At 44.2% G+C, this 21,629-nt stretch overlaps 1 protein-coding gene across 1 annotated transcript in view; it reads right to left on the bottom strand.

Annotated features, from left to right (window-relative positions):
* The window catches only part of Rhogef3 (Rho guanine nucleotide exchange factor 3), a 117,832-nt gene that overhangs the window by 78,795 nt on the left and 17,408 nt on the right, over nt 1–21,629 (bottom strand). The window contains exons 3-5 of the mRNA XM_076898667.1: nt 3,903–4,077; nt 2,631–2,904; nt 356–648 (exon numbers count right to left, since the gene is read on the bottom strand). Coding sequence (XP_076754782.1) covers nt 356–648; nt 2,631–2,904; nt 3,903–4,077 — 742 coding nt within the window. The remainder of the gene's footprint in view (nt 1–355; nt 649–2,630; nt 2,905–3,902; nt 4,078–21,629) is intronic.

Here is a 21,629-nt window from a genome sequence, read left to right as displayed (position 1 = left end):
TCCGAGACTGGATTTTATCAGTCGGTTCGTAACGAGCACTGCTCCGAAAGGAGATCAACGACACGAGCACGGAGCACGCGAACACCCATGTGCATGTAAACAACGTTTACCAACGTATGAAACCGTACGATAAAAATCCTCGCGTGAGATGCAAACCGGGACTCGATAAAACTGTGTTGCACCCCCGGTTGTCGGGAGATAGCAGGGAGGGAAACGAGTACGCGCGAATCGAAATGCCCGCGCGATCTTCCGCGTTAGGGATGAAAGGGCGCGTGGAATACGAAGGAGAATACATAAGGAGGAACGTGAACGAGACACAAAAAACGCACAGATCGTGAGAGAACACACGCGTTACCTGTCGCCGCGGGAGCCAGTGGCCGTGTTCGAGATGTCGGTAGAATCCGCGGCTGGACTGACTCTACGTGGTGGCAGGGCGGGGGCAGGGGCCTGACTCGAGGACGAGGTCGAAACGGGCCCTATGACGCCCACGTTGCCCCCACGTACCCCGTCCTCGGCCGAATGCTGCCTGGAGGATTGCGAGCTCTGCGACAGCCACCGACGACCGCCACCGCTTCTCGTTACCACCGTGGCACCGCTCGACCCTGTCGCCTGATGGGATACCGTCGCTCCGCTGTCCAGTGACGTGCTCTGCGATCACAAATTCGAATTAACGTGGCTCGTGCAGTGGAGAGATGTAGAGTTTAGTTTCGGTCTCGCGACGGTCAGGTTCAATTCGACCATGACAAGTAGATACTGCCTCCAATCGGTGGCGGTGTTCTCGATACAGAGTCGCGTAAGGTTTATCATCCTACCGCTGTTTAAATCACTTGTGACGAACGTTTGAAACTTTTTGATACTCCGCGGTTGATAGTTTTAAGTACTTTGATTAGTCTGTTGTCGTCGAATTGAAAGTGGTATGCGAGGGGATGCGAAATTGTGTCGAAACAAGGCGATGGTGATTGTTAATTTAGGGGTTGAAGTTTTCGAACAGACGCGTCTCCGTTGGAAGATTGTTTCGTGTTTCGATGGTGTCTCGGGTAGAGTAGAGTATGTAGTTGGGAGTTTAGTGACACGAGAACCTGTTGAATGTTTAATAATTTTATGATTCTTAATTTGAGGAGTTTCAAGAGGTGTAAGAGGTACGGATATAAACTGTCGGAATAAGTGAGTTTAAGCGGCGTTTTCTTGTCGATCTCTCGAACGTAACACACCGGCCGTAATCGATACTTCCCTAACACGGCAACTTGGAGGCAGTTAGAATAGATAGCGACGCGTTGAACTTTTTTTCCTTTGGCGTTTTCAATTATTCCTTCGACGGGAGGCTAATCGATTCAACGTAGACTGTCGCTCGGAAATTTCTGATCGACCCCGTCTTTTCACCGTCCCCTCTTTAATTTTTTTCTTTATGGATTTCAAAAGCATTTCTGGTCGATGGAGAATTCACGTTCCCCGGCAGAGAAGAGTCTTAGGTTCAACGATCGTTTCGAAGAAACAGGTCATAGAATTTCTTAAGGCTCATAGAATATCGAGTGGAATGGGTTTATTACCTCTTTTTACATTCGTTACTCGGATTCGTTGCCCCTTCGTGGCGTTTATTCGATTTGTTTCGCGACTGATGCTTTTGAAACGGCGACAATTAGTCCGGGACGTTTTAAATTAATTCAGCGAATGAAACTTTTTATATCGTTTCGTATTACTTAAGGATAATTCGAGCGAAAATGAACGTAGTAAATTTAGTTTGAAGTATATCAATTAAATGTCATAGATTTAACCGTACTATTTTATTCAAACTTCGATCCAGTTCTGACAACTTTGAAAATTCATCGCGAAACGTAGATCTACATCGTATTTCGCTCGTATTTCAGTCGCGATGAGAAAAGAACCGCGAATATCTGTCAGCACGAACGACATGCCAGTCTGAAAATCAAGCCTGGGTCGGTCGAGATTGCATAAAAGCATTCTGGTAGCAGTCGTGACGAGCCCGTGTCGGCGCTGCGGCTGACACGAGACGAGACGGGACGAACTAAACTCACGGCTACGCGCAACACACCGGCTGGTTCTACTTCCAAATACGGTGGAGGCGCGAGAGACTGGCTACGCAACTCCTTCGATGAAAGTATTTTTATTTTCGTCGAAGAAAACCCGTCTCCGCGCGGCGATCCGCCGCGAAGCGAAAAGAAACCGAGGCGGACGGTCGAGACTATCGCTTTGAGGCACCGATCAGATTCACCGCGATTAATTGCCAACCTGTTCCCACTTATTGCCACCGGACGAAATTGGCGCCGTTGATAAGAAATATGATGAAATCGAGGTCATCCACGGCGTGTTTTACCACCCCGCGCGTACGCGTCGCGCTTCTTTAGGCAACTTGATTGTTTTACCTAACGTGGAAAAATTGAAATGGCCTCGCGCCGCGAAAGAGGATAGAAATCGTGGCGAATATCTAGGTCGAACCGATAATTCAACCGCTTTCAAACTAAATTTGTTGCATTTCTATGACCAAACTTTGTCTCGTTTCGCTTTCTGTGCCGTTGCTATCGATCGTCCGTAAAATGAATGGTAAACGCGTTACGGATGATGGGAGGAAAAATTTCCAATTGAATTACCAATTGTACCCAGAGTGTACTTACGTTCAAGTGATTCTTCCTGGACGTGACCGTCGAGTCCTGCGAGGAGCCCCTCAGGTAATGCCTGGAGAACACTTCCGCGAGCCTAGATCTCCCCGAGGTGGTCGCGTTCGGCTTCGATTTATTCGACGCGGCTTCGTCCGCCGCTTTAGCCAAATTCGGATTGCTGCTCTTGCGCTCCGGGAAGACTAAATGCTCGATATTTGGCGTGTATCCAGGATCGCTTCTCACGATATCCTGGAGGGTAACGCGGCTACCGCCGCTCGGCCCGCCATTGCTGTAACAGTCGAATGAAACGGTTTCGGTTTTATGCGATACCTCTCGAGCTAGAATTTTCGAATCTTCTCGAATTAGAATCGTTAACGTTCATCGAGGGTAACGGACCGCGCGAGCTCCGCGCCTCGTCTCGGGGGTGCGGAGATTCTTTCTCGCGTGAAAGGAATTTCGTCAAGGGACGAGAAGAAAGGATGGGAAGGTACGTGAAAGAGTAGAAACAACGCGAGGCGAACAAAAGGGAGGGAGGAACAAAGAAGGGGTGGGAGGCGGATCGGTAAAATGCATGGTGAATGCAATGTCGCGCACGTCGGCACGTGTAACGCTGGCTAAAAAGGGTTAATTATGCAAGCCCACTGAACGCCACGGATAGTTTACTGTTCCCTGGTATTTTCATTCGAGGATCTCTCTTATTCACCACGTCGCGATCCGTCAAAAACGATTAAAAACGAGAAAAGCCAGAAGAGAAAATACAGCAAGGAAACGGTCGGACGGTAATAAAAATGTCGACAGCAGACCGCTCTGGGATCTATTGTAGTCGAGGCTGTAATGAAGACGAATATATGAAAGCGGCAAGGCAAAAATATGATACGTGGAAAAGGTTTTCCTCCGCTAGGCCCGTTATAATCATTTTTCTCTTTCAATGTACCTCCGGCTGCGAACAAAAATTCGAGAAGATCAAAGGCGAACAGTGGCAAGTTCGATACTAAACTTGCCAATTTCCAATCAACCAACGATTCGTACGTCCATTCTAGATCCGTTTCATAGACCATTGTTTGGAGATTGTTATTTTCCGCGTCGAGAACAGATTAATTTTACGTTATTACCGCGTTATTATTGCGCGATCTAATTTTCGTACTGAATTACGCGTTGATAATAATCAGCCCCCGAATTAGGCGCTTCGACTTTTTTCAGTCGCACACGCGTCGAACGTTTACATCGTGCTCGTGCTCCAAGTATCGCTAGTTAGCCGTTGTAATTAAAACATTTTTACTGGCTGACCTGGGCCCGAAACCGTGCGACTGCCTCTGGCCACGTCTTTTCCCGCTGCCACGGCCAGGCTTGATGTTTGTCGCCTCGGCTAATTGCAGCAGGCGGTTGCGATGCTGCCGCAACAGCGGGTCCTCCCTGCGATTCATTTTAACCGGTGCAAGTGGAATCCTGTCGTTCCAGCATCCTGCAATCAGAACAAAGGAGGTCGGTGCAATAATTCCCCATGGAAAAAAAAAATGCAAACACTTCGCGCGAAGAGGATGGCATGCTCGCACGATTTTCGCAACCATTTATTGGAAACTGCGAAATTCGTTGGAACGTTCGATGGTAAGGAGTTCCATGGATATTTCGTAGAGAGAAAACGTTTTCGATAAATGTTATAGATATACTTGTAACAATTTCATTGCTAGCGTTCAATTGATTGAAACAAATTTGAAGCTTGTAGATCGTTTCCTCAATATTTTCGCAGTTAATGGATGTTTACAGCCTCCTTTTTCGTGTTCAAACGCCAACGTCGATATAGATTTAACTCAGTTAGTTAACACGATAATGAACCCCGTTATAACGTCAGATATCGATGAAAGTTTCACACACAACTATTTCGATAAAGTAGTGTACTATGAAAATATTGTACTCATAAAAACGCAATATAGCCTGGAACTACCGGTGTACGGAATTTCGATTAACAAAAATTAAGCCGAGAAATAGAGGAAAGAAAAGTATCTCGTATATTGTGAAAACTTTATTACTAGCAGCGCCCGTTTATCTCGAATATTTTATTAAACGTTTTTTTCGATTAACATCCAATTTGAGGTTTAATTAATAGGATATTTTCTTCACTAAATATAACGGAACTGAATTTTTCATAATTTCTCCAAATACAATAGTTGACTAATTCCTGCGTCATACATACTTTCAATACCAGTGGTCGGCCATTATTATTTGAATAAAGAGAGAAAAATTCTATGACGTAGAATTTATATAGCGGAAATATTGCGAGATATTGCCTCTCCTGTACGGTATTATTATATTTTCCGATGATTCCATTTTTTCTACAGGTTACCAAATATTTAAAGAATAAAATAATTATTAGAAGGAACGCGCGGCACAAAATCCCACTCGTTCGGCCAACAACGAATTCATGTCCGTTTTCAAACCGAAATGTTCGATGTTCAATGACGTACTAAGGTGAAAAATTCACGACGTCTCGATAATTGGACAATTGAAAAGATCATTCCTATTATCCGTATTCGAAGTTCTCTCGTCGAGTGTACTTGCAGGACTGTTCCATTTTCGGTTTTAATGTACCTTTTAACATTCGAAATTTGTTAGAGAATTATTTTTTCACTCTTCTGCATTCGAAATCGATCGACGATAAACATTGAAATTACGAAATAACGAAGAAAAACTGAAATACATTCACGTTTGCGATATGGTTTATGAAAATGTGAAGAAATAAATCAATGAATAACTAGTGTGGCTACTGGTAAAAAACGATCAGGTATCTACGCATTTTTCACGTGTTCATGTTTGGCTAAGCCACTCCATAAATTGCAAATTCTGATAGGGATTTACGAGTGGCGCGCAGTGCGCACTTTGAAAACGAAAACTACGCGAGCGAAACTGGTGCTTCAAGTCGCTTGATCGAGATTTATGGTTACCCGTTCAAGGAAAAAAGAATGGAAAGGCAAAGCAGTCTGATATCCTCTTCATTCTTGATCCACGCATACGAGTGCCTGTTCATTTCACGAATGCGAATCTCCCTTCTAAAAATATGATTACGTGCCGCGTGCTACATTTATCAAGAAATAAATAACAACAATGTTTTAATCCAGTGCATTCCCGAGCCATAAATAGATGAAATGCGAATTCATCCATCAGACAGCTCTCGCCTCTGAGAACTACGCAACGTTTTCCATGGGACGTGAAAAAATGCATCCTTTAATAATGTCGACAAATGAGGAATATCATTAAAATCGTATTAAGTAGAAACGCGACTAATTTTACTTTCCAGCTAGTCGCAAATTCGCGTTCGCTCCGAGTTGTTTAGCAGTTTTTATGCAGAACGTGTTTTACAAAGCTTAATTGCCATAACAACCCTTCAAGTTGCGAAGAAATCCTATCGATCGAAGAGCCTAGAAATGCTATTTGATTCGACACGGCTGCAAACCGAAGTACATCGCCACAGGCGCTGTAATACCGTGGCGAGGCTGAATGACTCGAAGAATCTGTCAGGATTTCAAAGGCGCAGAATGCAATTGTTAATGGAATCAACGTCTTGGAATGAAAAAATTATCTCGCGTACTCGCACATGGATAATTGTATCGTAATAGGTAACAAAATACAAATTATATAAAACTCAACTCAAAATACAGTGTAGTACGAAGGTTGGATATCGGATCCTAAAGTTAAATATCATAAAAAAGTTAGACCATGCTTAAAATAAGACTTATAGACACGTGCCAGATAACTTTATCGGCAATGAATATCAATTCACAGTGGTCACTCTATAACGAGCGAGAAGTCTCCTTGGATCGCAGCACTAGACTCGAACGATCTATGCACTAAGTATTACACTTCTGAGATTCTCGGTATCGAAAGAAGAATTGCATTTCGAGCAACAAGTACAGAACAAGAAGAGGTTAAATTATTTCTACGGTTTGTTCACGAGGAAAATACCCTTTATTGTACAGGCAAAAGTTTTCCTATCCGATTAGTCGCTATAATTGAATTGTCAAATCGGTTTCCCGTTGAATTAACGTTTCCACTGGGTCAAAAACCAACTTCAAATTCAACAAGTAGTACCTGACAGGATTTAAATACACTTTGGAGCAAACGGTCACGCATGTGGGATCATAGCAAATATTGCGACAGTAGGTGTGTTCGCAACTTATGTCGTATTAAATGGAAGCCTGAGCAATGCTTGCGATGACACACGGAAAAGTGGTAGGAAATTTGTAAATATCATATACGTATGTATCTTGTGCACTACCCACGTTCTTCTATACACTCGATGTTCACCGTGCGCGGGTTCATTTTCATCGTCGAGAACGTCGAAACGTTTGTTCGAGCCAAAGAATTCACGGCGGCGGCTCGTTTCTCTGCTGTCTCGCCGATAAAAATCTATAGAACATTTAATCGTTCCTCCCTCGCGCTCCTCGCGCCAATGGTTATCATTCCACCGAGCAATTCCCGCTCGCTTGAAATATTTCCGCCTCCTCTGGAGGATTCGCGCGAGACATCTTCTAAAACAAATACGAGGTGGCGGGTCTAAAGATTTTCCGAGACAAAATCGGGGCGAACGCGTGCCCATCGTGGATGCAGTTTGCATACATGCATACGCGCGGGCATAGCAGGACGCATATAAATGTGTGCAATATTCCACGTGACAAGAGGATATCGGTATTATCTGTTGACTTTCACGTTCGCAGTCGGATAAATGCAACCGGGTCGCGGCGTTAAGTCAACACCGAGCGGTTATCTGGACTTCGAGCAGAGAAGAAGGGCCCGTAAGGACGGGAACGGCTCGCCCAGAAAAGCTCTTCAACCTCGAGCCATCATCGAATTACGTAGGATTTTCAAGGGTCGCGCTATTGTGTCGCGTTTCGAGGGATCCATGGAAATTTTCTGCACATTCTTCGTACAAGTCTCGCAGACTGCATATCTTTAAGCTCTTCTGACCGGAAGATAAAAGAATGCTGGTTTATAGCGGATCGCGTGATCGCCGGTTGTGCAATGAATAGAATCATGGGATAACTGATACTATTTCAGTTATATAACCGTGATAGAACGAAAGAATTTATTATCTCGGATCTATCGATTATTTGGTACGCGCATCCGATGCTCGAGGTATCGGTGACGAAACCTTGGTCGATTTATTAGGGGTTGCAATTAACCGTAACAACCTTTGGAAGGTAATAACTGTGCATGACCGATGCTCGTGCGACGGTGAATTTAACGATATAATATTAATGATCGATCTTGGTAATCCTTCTTCAACCGTCTGAGAGATTAATTAATCACGTAACCCGACAAGTCCTCTACGTGAGATCATACCGATAGCGGCTCAAAATTGGCTGAAATTCCGTTGTGCAATTTCCCGGATAATTTCCCCATGGAATGCACGGTAAACCATAAAACTTTGTATCGGGCATAATATCAGACGGTTCATAGTCGGGCGAATGGTGTATCGATCGGCGTTTTTCAATCAAGCCCTCCCGAACAATCGTATATTGGCTATTTCGGTCGTTGTCTTCGACTAATAATAACCTGCTCGCTGGCTAGCCCACGAAATTGAACGTTTAGCGAACACGACCGTATTATACCAAGTCGTACAGGATCGGAATGGTCGATAGCGTGCAAATAATTCTTCGATGAACGAGGAAACGATAAATCGTAACAGGTTTTCTGTAACAACTGTTAACCAAACTGCGAATAGAATTAATCGAGAACGCAATCGGACAGGCGAATTCAGTTTCGAGTAGGTAGAACTGGATAAATGATTGTATAGACTCTAGCAATGTAGCAGAATTCTATCGAATCCCTTCATGGAAGGCTATAAAGTGTTAGGCGCGATGAATTCTATGCCGTATTATATCACCGTGTATAGAGAGATGGCACAGGTCTTTCTACGGTGCGTTGAGTGCAGTCGGTGAGTACGAGGCGCATGCATAATTCGCGTTTTCCTGCGCCGAGAGGGGTTGAGATAGACGGCGAAGGAAGATGGGAAGAGGGAAGAAGGGAAAGCACTCCGATAACGAGGAGAAAACCGCAGGAGTAGATTTTCAATTATCCTGAGAAAGGTGCTCGAAGCATTCGAGGGCGAAGAGCTCGGATGCGACATCAGGTTCAAAGAACGTTCGCGAGTCCGCGATTGAAGTTACAACAGAATTATCACAGGGCGGCGACGAAACGATCGTCGTTCATCCCTGTCGGATCAATCGAGGCGTCCCTCGTTAAAGGAAACGAAGTCACACTGTGCCCCATCGAAAAACATCGTTCGTCCGATCGCATTCTCTTCGTTTGCTCAAACACCACGCATCGATCGTCGCGCGGGGTCGACCGGGGTCGGCGGTGTTAAACTACGCTTCAAAAGGAAAGGTAATAAACGCGACAGTACCCGTTACAATATCTTGCCGGTGCAACGGAAAAATGCAGTCGACTCGATTCAATCGTGTGTCACGGGATTCTATGGAAATTACGGATCACGTCATAAATCTCGCGTTCACGACGCGTGACCGGTTTCTCTTTAGTGAGCGACGCGCGTATAAATTATTATAGATTTTCGTAACGACTAAACGGAGAACGATAAATTCGCGGGGCGTTATTTTGACACGTTTAAGGGCGCCGTTCGAGTATAATTTAAGGTGGCGCATAACTCATCAAATATGGATTACCGCGTTCCGCGGGATAGCTAGTCCCGATGAGTGCAGCTAGTATCCAGACGTATCGGTCGATGAAAACCATTTGCGAGCTAGTACGCGCCGTCGGGATAGAAACGGACGGGTTTAAATGGACGGCTCGTATGCACGCGGTTGTTTTAGCCGGTGATATCTACCGTGAACTTCCGTGTACGTCGATTTAGTTCCCGGGTAGTCCTCGACGATACCTGCGAGAAACTGATATTCCGCGTCGAGACTTTATAGGAGTCTTACGCGGACTTATGTATAACAAGATATACGGTTAAGAGGTAGTTGCTAACGAGATACCATATACTTCGCTCTAGTTATTATTTCTCACGAACCATTCAATTAAACGGATATTGGATATTTTAGAGGACGCCAGTTTCATCCGTTCCGTTTCGTTTAAAACGACAATCAGGACGGTAGAATTGTATATTTTTTTATCATCCTATCTCGCAAATTCCAAACGAATTCCCTAATAATTCCCGTTTCGGTTCGCTAGAAACGAGAACCGATAGAACTTTGCCGCATCATCGAATTGTTGACAGAACTGGCGGAGAAACTGCAACCAACATTTCGTCGACTAAACGTACGTCAGCCGAATGGTGTAAATTTGCTCCGAAACTTTCAGCGTTCGCGCATCGCTGTTGCACTCGAACAACTCGTCGCATCCGTGTCATTGCGTTTCTGAGATAGTGCGTTAACTTTTGTCGTTACCCCCGCGCGAGATGCGACGCGTACCGCTGCTGGGAAGCACATTTGTTCGCGGAATTGGAAACGGCCGAAATAATGGAATCGCGGGGAAAGCGCGGAGAAAAAAAACGGGTTCCAACCTTCCCAGACACTCCCTTCGTCGGAGAACGATGAAGAATGACAAGATTCATAAATCTTTGATCGAATGAGAAACGGTTCGTACGGCTTATTGTGGCGGCGGATTAAACGGAAAGAAGAAACGAGCAACACGGAGGAGGAGACGAAAAGTACGCGGCGAGGGAGCGGCGATATTTCATGCCCGATGGAGGAAACAAAGTAATCGGGAAAGAAACCCAGCCGGTGATATTAAACTTCCAAATCAGCGAACGAATAGGGGGACGTAAATGAAATTCCGCACGATAACGAATGGCGTCGTCAGGGTGAAAAATTAAATTGAGCCGTACCGATTCGTAGACATTATCGACGTCTAATGTCCCCCGTGCTTTACGCTCGCGACCAGCAACAGGGTTTTTTATCCGTGGAAATCGTGTCTCGCAATATCCGATATGGGAGCCAACCGGCGCTGTCGGGATATCGTAAGTCAATTTTCTTCGTCGCGTCGTACATTTCTCTCCGAGCTAGCCCAACCCGCGCCCCGTCGCGATCCTGTCCCAAGTTTAGCTTCGTTAAACTGGGAATTGGCAGCTCCTTTGCCACTTTATGGAAGAAATTAAAGATGAAGACGGTATTATCGAGCCAACGGCGGCCACCACCGATTGTCAATCTGTCTTACGGCCTCGGTGGTAAGTCTCGCGGTTTAACAAAACACCAACCGTCGAGAGTTTCTTAGGGGCTTCCAAGCATGAATCATTTCCGTGTTATTAATTCTCGCGAGAGGCTTCTAACGATGCGCTCGTCAATGGATTTACCCGAATTATACCGTGAAGGTAAACCGTATCGTTAGTAGTACGAGTGTGTTATTATTTATTCATTTAATCGTGGATTAACCAGCGAGGAAGCGAGAATCTGTTTAGCAAAAAGTAACCCGTGAAATTTCAAAGTGCGGACGAAACTTCGGCTGACTTTGAAGTGTCGTTTGAATACCTTTGAGTATTAATACGGAAATCCCCGTTAATATTCCAGGAACGTGCACGGCTAGCAGCGGATTCTGGTTGGCACTGTATTCGGTGGTTTAATATTAAGTATCGCTATGATATTCAGCACGCAGCGTAAGGCTCATGGCCATGGTAATGAGCGCTGAAATTATTGTGAGTAATCGGGAATGAAAATTGCTTCTATCTTAATACATGCGCATCGCGTATATAATTACGCGGCACCAAGGTATATTACGATCCGCCATTTACAGTATCCGCGTTGCGAGTTACATGATAATAATTTCGATATTGATAAATTTGTATACACTTTTTAATACGCCCTTTCTACCCAAAGAAAGTCTTTCGAAATTATGGCACGAAGATACGGGAGAAATGAATGATGAATAAGGAAATTTGTGAAAGCGTAAATAATTACGCGCTGTAAATCGAGTCAACCGTAATCGGCGAACTTTACCCGACTAATTTGATGGATTCTTTAATGGACGGTGTTTCCAGGCTACCGTAGGTTTATTTGGAACGAAGGAGGAGCATCGAACCCAATATTCTATATCGCAGGTATCACGTGACCTCATTACGGGGGGATTTATAATGGGAGCGCGAAAAATAAATACGCAATTACGAAATTAACAACGCGCGATGACAGAAGTCTGTTAAAATGCATTACGGGCACAAAGAGTTGCAAGTTTTCATGCAATTATACGAAAAGCGCGAACGCGTTTTAGCGTTCCCAGCGAACGTTCCCGTTTCCGCGATATTTCGAACGCAAATAGCACCGGGATAGATAGAAAACAGCGATATTTAAGCGCAGCGTGTATTATAAAAATGGTACGCGAGGTAAACGATGCGCTTGTTTCGTCGGGGAATAAATTGCATCGAAGAAAGGTCCCGACAAAGGCGAATGCGCGATTCATTCATCGGCGATGATGTGAATAGCGTCTATGACGTCTGGGACAGGGGGAAGGAAAGTTTCATAATTCCACGTTCTACAATACCTCGTCGCGACATGACACGTCACAGTATGACGATTCTACGATGCGAGCTTTGTCCACAAGTTTGCGCTGTTTGCGACAACTCGAGACTCATCACGGCCAAGATTATCCATTATAATTGGAATTGGTTATGCCTGGATTTGCAAGGAACGCTTAAACGAGGGATTCGCCTATCGAATCGTTTACGAGCACGATCACTAAATTCTTGCAATCGTGTCGACACACTGTTACACAGCAGACAAGTTTGTCTATCTCGATCCGATGAATAGTATGTAAATGCAATTTAAAGTAAACGCAATCGCGCGCAAGTATCGTTTATGACCCCTGTATAAATCAAGATTTGATGCATTTCCATTCGAACACGTCAGGTCCATTATTGAACGATCTCGAAGCAATTGGAATGTAAAATTAATTCCTCGGTGAATACATAATTAAGAGTGACGAATGAACTCCGCAATCTCGCTCGTTAAATGTCCCGATGGAATAAAAGGAAACGAACGCTATAAATACATAGGTAACGAGGCGCAGTTTACGTACAGTTTGGTAAGACAAATCCATCGATCATCCGTAGGATCGATCACCGGACAATTTAATGTACGCCGGATGGATAACCTTTTAATGCGAGCGTACGCAACGAAATGCATAGCGGCGGAATTTTTAATGGTTCGCAAAAATGTCGAAAGGTAATCGAAGAGTACGTGCGCCAGAATTGATTGGAAATGGTGGCTCATAAATGACACGTACAGCCGCGGCGATGCTGGCCTTCATTCATTTCCTCTGATGGGAAACGTTTTCACTCGGCGCATCAATGAAGCCCCTACAGAAAAGAAACAATTTGCGGCCGGGCAAGAGTTGAATCGGTAAAACGCTTCAAAGATTCACCTTTTTTCGAACGCAACAAAAATCGAACCTCGAACGGATCGAAGTAAATTATTTGTTCGTAAGAATAAAAGTATTAACGCGGGCGACACGCGATCGTGTAAGGAAAATGTGCCATTGTCGAATCATTTTTCAAACGAGAGGATAGAATATTTATGAGCGATCAATCTCATTAATCGGTATTACAAAGTGTACAAAGTGTTTCATTCACTGCGTCGGCGTACGTCGCAAGTCCGCCCAACAGTAACGATGTCGTTCGACGCTTTTCAAAGGAAGAAAGAGAGGGGAATGGTAACACGTGGGATTGGAAGAGGTGCTTAAAAAGCGGTTTTCCACTCGTCGCGAAAACATCGCGCGACGATGATAATTTAGTTTTCCCAGTGAAGCTGACGTCCCTCCCATTCATTTTCGTGGAAAGTAAAAGGAATTGACGTGTAAAACGGATAACTATAGTACGCTCCAGTCTCCACGGTTGAATGCAACTTTGAATATGAGTTGGAAACAATCGGTTCCTTTAATGAGATTGGCAATACGTGTATAGGTGTGCCCACATGACGTAGATACGTTTCTGTATGCACACAATTTCTGCTCGTGCTCCACCAATCGTCGAACGAAACGTTATTAACCTGATTGGTTGCGCGAAAATACTTCCACCGCTTGGCTAACACTAGTTTGGTCATTGCACCGTGAGTTAATTATCTAAAATATGCCGTATTAAATGATTACAAACCAAAATCGTTAACGACGCATCCTGTGTACCCTTATTTTGGCTCTATACCCGAACGTTTAAGGAAGCTAGAGGGATGCTCCACCATATGTGTATTAATATTATATTTTCATGTACGAAAACTTGTATCCTGCTCCAGGCTGTTGTATAAATTTAACTAAAGTACGAACCATGTTCTAAACGAACGATTATCACGTGCAGACGCGATGCGACGCGACGATGCAGGTATTCCGGGATAATCCCTTTGCTGAAGGCTTGGGATTAGACTGGTAAAAGGTTCGCCTGTTTAATGCTATATAAATTAATCGTAACAAAATGGAGTTGCCACGTAAGTTACCCTGCGACTCGTGTCACAGCTAATACAATTTTCTAGTTATTCTTACGTTCCTTTCGTAGGTCTAGGTAATGGAATTAAACGAAAACGTTGCCGGGGAATACCATAATTGTTATTCGCTAATCTGCAAGCTATCTCATCTAACAAAATTCATTGCATTACCGTAAAATTGGATTCGTAAAGATTTTAATTAACATACGTTACTTAACGCTTCTACACTTGGTACGATGCGAATAATCGTAGGATCGGGTAGGACGAGGTATACAATAATCATAGCGAGCTGCCAGTTGCAGCCTGTTTAATACTACAATCTGTATCCCCCACCGATTATTACGGTATAATAGTGGAACTAATCGATCCACGGTGTCCACAAACAGCTTTCCCATTTGTGGATCGGCCGATACGAGAGCCCGCGCGCGCATCGATAATTTCCATCGCTTATCGTTCAACGAACTAATAAAAGTTCAACGAGTTTAATACGCGCGCGTGTAACCCGAGCAACGGGTTAATTCTACGTTTGTTTGTTTAAGTTGCAACGAAATATACGAGTACGATAATGAAAATTAGTTGAAATCGCAACGCGAACACTGGCTGAACAATGGCTGGGACGCGTCCGCCGAACGAAAGACCGGTAAGTAATGACACAACGCAACGATAAGTGTTTGTTTTCCGGGCAACCCTGCTTCTCGTAAAACTTCGCGCTGCTTGATAAAAACGTTTCCATGGCGAAACGCGAATTCGGTCGCAATAAAGTAGAAACGAACGTAGAGTTTGCCGAAGGTAAACAATTCGCCGAAATAAATCACTTAGCGGGCCGTTTTTCTACCGTCCTACGTTCCATTGCAGACAGAAATTGTCGTTTCCTTTATAATTACCATCGCTAGCCGTGCATTAATTATGTTTACCAACTGTTAACAGTTCCGTACGATTTAACAAAGGGTTTTCGCCTGCGTTGCTAAAGCACCACGGAATTGTGCGCAGTGAATTCTTGCAAACATGGCTATTTTAGACCCAACAAACAGTGAATAATAAATCTTTGCAAAGTGACGTTATTCTATGTCCAACCATCGTAGATCAAAGGAAATGGAGTGCCAAATGGGTCTAAATAGCCTGACAACAAACCCTTGTCAACGTTTTTAAAATTAATCGATGATATATTATTCGTTGCGCAGCTAACGACTCGTAAATTGTTCATGATGCAAATGGGAGGACGTACATTTTTTACTTCCTTGAAATATCAATGGATAACAGTGGCAAAGTAATGCACTCCTGTGGTATGGGAGGTAAGGAAGAAACTCGTGTTCGTTCATTCACTTCGCCGAAAGAGAGTAACATTTTTTACAATCCCCCATTTAGCGTCTAGGAGTAAAACGAAGGCATGAAGGGTGGAATGAATCTGCTGGTTAATAGATAACCAGGTCGCCGCCCTCGAGAGGTCGACAAGGCTTTTGGCAAGGAACGAGCAAAGAAGAAACGAAGGGTGGGATTCGTTTTTCCGAGGTGCCTACGTCTAGTAAAGACGATGTGCAACGTATGCAACGTGTTATAAAAAAAAAAGTGGAACGAGGTCAAGGCAGTTCATCGTCCCTTTTCTTTTTTTTTTCACCGGAACCAAACTGCCCTGAGCCAAAGGAAAGCACTCCTCTCCGTCCGAGAACTACCTAACTTTATAATTTATTGTATTTTCCAGCTCTCTCTCTCTCTCTCTCTCTCTCTGCAGGGAAGACTCTCCCGCAATTTTATTTGGTGCCTCATAATCGCTGTTATCGTTTTCATTGCCGGAAGAAGAACCGTAGTGCTCTTCTCGGCATAATTACAACTTGTAATTACGATTTTTATTATTACCACGTCGCGCTCTAGAGGGTGTCGACTACCCTTCTCATTTCTCTCATTGAGAAAGCTCCGCTCATTGAGAAATGAGAAGTTCAAGATTTATGTACGAAACGAGCATTTAGGACATTAAAATTGCGCACTTCTATTAATTGATATCATTCAATAACATACCTGACACGTTTCACGTTTTTGTCGCAGTCGCCAGTACCACGCTCCAATGTCCATTTCTTCAAATCTTGGTATTTTCTTAAAAAATTTAAATCCCACACAATTCCATTAAAAAGAAAAAACGATGTCTCTCGAATAGAACAATTCTACGGATATTCTGCATCTACCATTTAACACAGTCTTCTTCGTAATTATCGCAGTCGTCGATCGGAAATGTGCACGGCGGAACTCTATTGAAAATTTTGCAGCGCTTGACGATACACATATCGAATACGATCTTTTACTCGGATCTCGTAGAAATATATTGATTTTTGTGAACGGAACTCGTTCGCTGGTCGTTTTCGAGAACGTCGCCGGGCAGTTCGCGAAAAATCGACGTCCCTTCGGGTTCGTTATCGGACAATGCGCGGAACGGTTGTTCACGGAGATTGAAAAAATGATCGCCTCTTCCGGTCGTCCTCGAAAATATCAGGCTTCCGTTCCGCGGTCTTTCTCTCCACTTGAAAATGTCCATCGTGAATAATAATTGCAACGACGAGCAACGATAATTGATCTCGACTTTTATCGCTGGCGTGGCAAGGTATTATTCGATCGGAGCTGGATCGTGATCGTCTCTTGATCGTTCGCCACGTTACCCGAAACACGCCTCAACGACGAGCTTTCTCGACTAGACTCGAACGCAAATCGTTCCCTGGATTCTCATTGTTACTACCTTTTAGCGTCAAACAGAAATCACGGATTAGTCCGGCACGATCTTTTACCGCTTTGAATGCTCGCCCTAAAAAGTGCAAAATGAAAAGCTGCTCTTTATTGCTCCGCGGGAGACACTCCTCTGTTGCCACGGGATCACGAACGCTTGTATTACACGGATTTCACCCTGTCCTTGTTCCTCGAATTCTTTTTAAACCTCACTATCCACATCTTCCCGATATATACCTTACGTCCATCCACGAATCTCCTTGTAAACGAACTAAACACCGTTCGATCGTTTGTCCCTCTCGAACGCTAAAAGTACCCGTAAGTTTCACCGACGTTCCATCGGTGGATATTGTTCTACTTTTAAGTAGCACGTTATAAATTCGCGGGGAAGCTACGATCCTCGTTCAAAGCCAAAAGAGCCGCACAAAGGAACTGTACGTATTTGAAATGCTTGAAAAAAGACAAAGTTTTAGCACGGAGATAGGCGCGATACGTGCGACTCCTCGACGCAGGAAATGACGCGGAATTTCTGAAGCTTCGTCATTAGACAAGTTGTTTGCGTCTAACGTTGCGCGTAGTGCAGGGGAGAAGAGCGGGAATATGCGAACGTGTTTGAGGGAAAAAAGGGAAAAGAAAACAAGAAAGTAGATTTTCCGGCAGGGCTCTACCACCACTTCAGGCTCATTTTTCTTCCGCGTCTTTCAACCGCCCTACGCGCGGTAAATCGCTGGCTCGATTTACATTTTTCCACCCCTGCTTGGGATATCCTGAAAATTTGTATGTCGATGACACGGGCCCATTAGCGGCGAGGCATAAAATACATAGCAGACGAGGGAAAAATTACAAGAGGTGGAGGAACCTTTGATATACGTAATTATACCTTTCTCGATTGATCGCATCACTTGATGGGAAAAAAAGGAGAACTCGTGCACGTCTCGTCAAAACGGATAACAGTGGAAACCGGAACGAATTTCAAACGCCATCCATTTTTACGGTGTGCCAGCATTCGCGACGTGACGACTTTACGACACAAGTTGTATCTCGTTGCGGCTACGAAAATGGAACGCATTCTCGTACATTCTTGTGAAAATCATACCAGACGGCACAACGAGGCTGTTTTGTAATTTATCTTGAAACCCGTTGTATCGTTTTATCAGGATGAGTAGCGTTTTCCGATAACAAGGTATCGACCTCAAGGAAACGCCACGAGAAATTTTCTGTTCTTGACTGTCACATTTCTCGAAACACAATTTTTCTGCTGTTGTTTCACGTTGAAAAACTTGGCTTCTTACTAAAACCCACGAAACACGAGAAGAACAGGCGCTTACCTCCCCTAGTTTTGTATGTACATTTATTTTTACTCCGATGGGGATACAGATTACGTTAAAGGAAAAATTCCGAAAGCTCGTACCGTGGAAGAAAAGCGATGTCTTATTTTTGCACTGTAATATCCCCGGAACGAACGTTAAGAAAAGATGGTCGAAACGAAAATGGAAAATTTCCTCGTACTTTTAATATCGCTCATCACTTTAATGCTCGTTTCGTGCTATCTTATTAGAATGCAGAAGCGCACGTCGGATAAAAGTGAAAAAAAAAGAAGAAAAAGTGAAATTTAGTTACTAACTTAGAATGAAAATTAATGCACGGCAGATCTGTCTAAAAATTTATTCAGATTATACTAAGAAAACGGGGGAAATACGTGGAAGTTTTCGATCAAAATAAACTTAAAATTTGACGTATCCCGTAGAAAGAAGTTACGCCGTAAGCTGAACTCAATAAAGTCGTTCTCAAAACACTTTGCGTCCATCAAGAAGAGTGAAAAAACGAATTCTACGATATAACCTCCAAATGCCTCTATCGCGGAGTAATTTATAAGAAGAATATTCGTCAAATCAAGGAATAACATTTAGAACTGCTTTTCCTTCAAATATGGAAATATCATTGTACCATTAACTGTACAATGAGTTGTAGCCACGAATTATTCGAAGCATTCTAACTAATCGCCGTGACAATGTACAGAGGAAAGGATACGCTACGAATTCGAAAGTATCGCAGTTTATTCGCGCAACGTGACCGGAAGCGACCACCTTGGGGGTGCTGAAAATATGCGAGATGAGAACAAGATTGGGGAAGAAAATTCGTGAATAAGATAGAAGTCGAAGGTCTAACATCCGTAACGCATAAAAGATAAACCACGAAGCGAGCAGTATCGAATAAAGTTGTTTGGATTAAGTTTTCAGAGTAAATTGGCTAAACCAGGAAGATCGTTAATTTGGTATCTCGAGTGTAAGAATGATTGCACGTATTGCAGAAATAAGATTGTTACAGGCACCCTCGAAATAGTATTCCAAGTTCATCCAATTCCCATCGTCGGGTAAATTGCCGATAAAGAAGTAAGTTAAGATCGGCGTGCTAATTACTACTGACCCATCAAGTCAATTAAATGATCAAAGTGGTGTCTCGTGTATCCGAGCATACCGAGTTTCGCCCTCACACAGTCGACTCAAAGGGAATAATTTGCGGATTGTCGGAAGGTCTTCACAGTTGTCTACGAATGGTAATAACGAAAAAGCGTCAAATAGAATTAAATACGATAACTGAACGATCGAATCGTAAGGAAGAAAGAAACGATTTTGGGGGAACGCACGATTCGGAGTGAAATCGTGTAACTGGATCAAGTTCCACACAATTTCTAGCTATGTGGTTGATTAAGCTTGGGAAAAAAAAGATAATAATTGTTCGGGTCTGATGGCTCGTAATGTCTTTAACCTTTCATTCTTACGTTAGCCTGTATACAGGGATACGTTGGAGTAGGCTTGACGAGAGTAGAGGATTGCTCTTGAGGCAGAGAAGTGACACAGAGTAAAAGAATGATGGAAGAAGGGGAGAACATAGAGGGGAATATTTCAGTGTTGTGCATGTCGGAATGCATTGTGGCAAGCCGCAACACTGATTAATAATGCTCATGCGACTAGAGAGGGGAAACGACAATGGCGGAACGTATGCATATGCCATGTAAAATCAAATTTCAGGACGAGAAATATCAATTTCATGATTAAAAAAGTACTACCCTTTTAAAGAGGATAAGACATCCATTCGCGGAAAAATAAATGGAAATGCTTTTATTTGTTCGCTCGTGACGAGTTACATTGAGAATTATGCAAAGCAAACAACACTGTCCAAGTGAAAAATAAAAAGGATGCGATCTTGTTTCAACGTTCGCAAACACGCATCATTGTCTATGTTTATAAAGAGATTTAGTTTCAATGTGACGAACGTTACCTCGACCAATTGCTAACTATAAATAACGCTGTACATGTATAACTACAGAAACTGAAGTACCGCAAAAACCACATTCGGGTCTAGCTGGAACGCTACTAATGACTTTAGTGGTGTATATCGTACGGTGTTGTTGAAAGTATCATGCACAGCGATCTCGTAACAAACGCCACGACACGATCGGAAGTACACCGCGAGTAATATTCTTAGGATGTAAGAAACACGCCGTGAAGAATATAATTTAATATTTGAACAAATATTTACAGGACTGCATTGGAAAGCTCGAGGACGGAATTATTCTTCCGAGGATGGCTAATTAAAATGCGGCGGAGTGAAGTTTGAAGAAAAAGAAGTGGGCATTCTTCGAGCAGACGGAGCGAGGAAAAAAGGCAAAACGCTTGAGCCAGCAACGAAATCAGACAGACTCGGAAGGAAGCAAGGTGCACGGGGTCATTGTCCTCGAAAAGGCGCGCAGCGGTAGCGTTATATTTCTGCGAGAACCTCTGGTACGATGCAAAGACTGAAAATCCTGGGGGGAACAACGAAACCCGGCGACATGCTCGTTCCATCTAGCATACCGACCTACCAGCGTAGATACGGTTATTATATACCGATACGTATTGTACGCGGAATGTATATCCTGATCGGTAAATTCGGCTCGCGAATGTGATTTACCGTTCGCTCGAGCATTTATCATCCATGCTCGGAAGTACGCGAGGAGAAGAAGCAACGTTCCAGAGCGTTGGAACCCCGTGGCGAACCGGTGCGGTGTCACGCGTCACAACATTGCATTTATCGTCGGCTCACACGCGATCCTTTCGCAGAAGGAAGCCGGACAACGGTGACGGGAGAACCAAGGAATCGTCATACCGCGACACGTCGTGTCACGTCGCGTCACCAGCGAATTGCAATTTCTATCTATCACACACCCACTGCACGTCCGGTAAACGAACACCACGGCCGATGAGCGGCTTCTTTGTGCCCGGATTGCCCGCGGACCGGAACGTGCTCCAAGGAGGAAAAGAAAAAAAAAGGAAGCAGTTCGAAGCACGGCACGTTCTCTCAGGGCCGTACGACAGTTCGAGGGTGAGAGGTGTCAGAAGGGGGTGCTCCGAAAGGGGGGGTGAGGTGGAGAACGCGTGAGGTCCGCGTGTGTCTTTTGGGCTGCCGGTCCCAACGTTGACTGCACCATCGGACTCTATCGCGCTACTCGCAACCACCACCACCACCACCGCTATCACCACCACCACCGCCACCACAGCTACCGTTGCCGCCGTCGACGACGACGCCGTCGGTTGGCGTCGGCTATCGATTTTTCCGCGCAGCCTCCGCGGCCGGAGCACACGGACCGTCGACGTCTGCTGGATAGTTCTAACATCCTCGCTTGCTACTTTAACCCCTTCTGATTCTCACCTGCCCCTCCTCCCTACCCCACCCCCTGCTGCTTTCATTTTTGTTTTCCCTTTTTATTGCCTGCGAGGGTAGGCTTTCCGCCTTTTCTTCCTTTTTTATTCCGAAAAATGGGCAAACTTTCGCCGATACCGGGTCCCATGGAACCTCTGTTTTTATGCTGCCGGGTCCATTGGTTTAAGGATCTATTGTGCCGTCGGTCCCTTTT

The sequence above is a fragment of the Xylocopa sonorina genome, chromosome 7 (assembly GCF_050948175.1).
Source record: "Xylocopa sonorina isolate GNS202 chromosome 7, iyXylSono1_principal, whole genome shotgun sequence".
Taxonomy (NCBI): Eukaryota; Metazoa; Arthropoda; class Insecta; order Hymenoptera; family Apidae; genus Xylocopa; species Xylocopa sonorina.
This window is presented reverse-complemented; position numbering and strand designations above follow the sequence as displayed.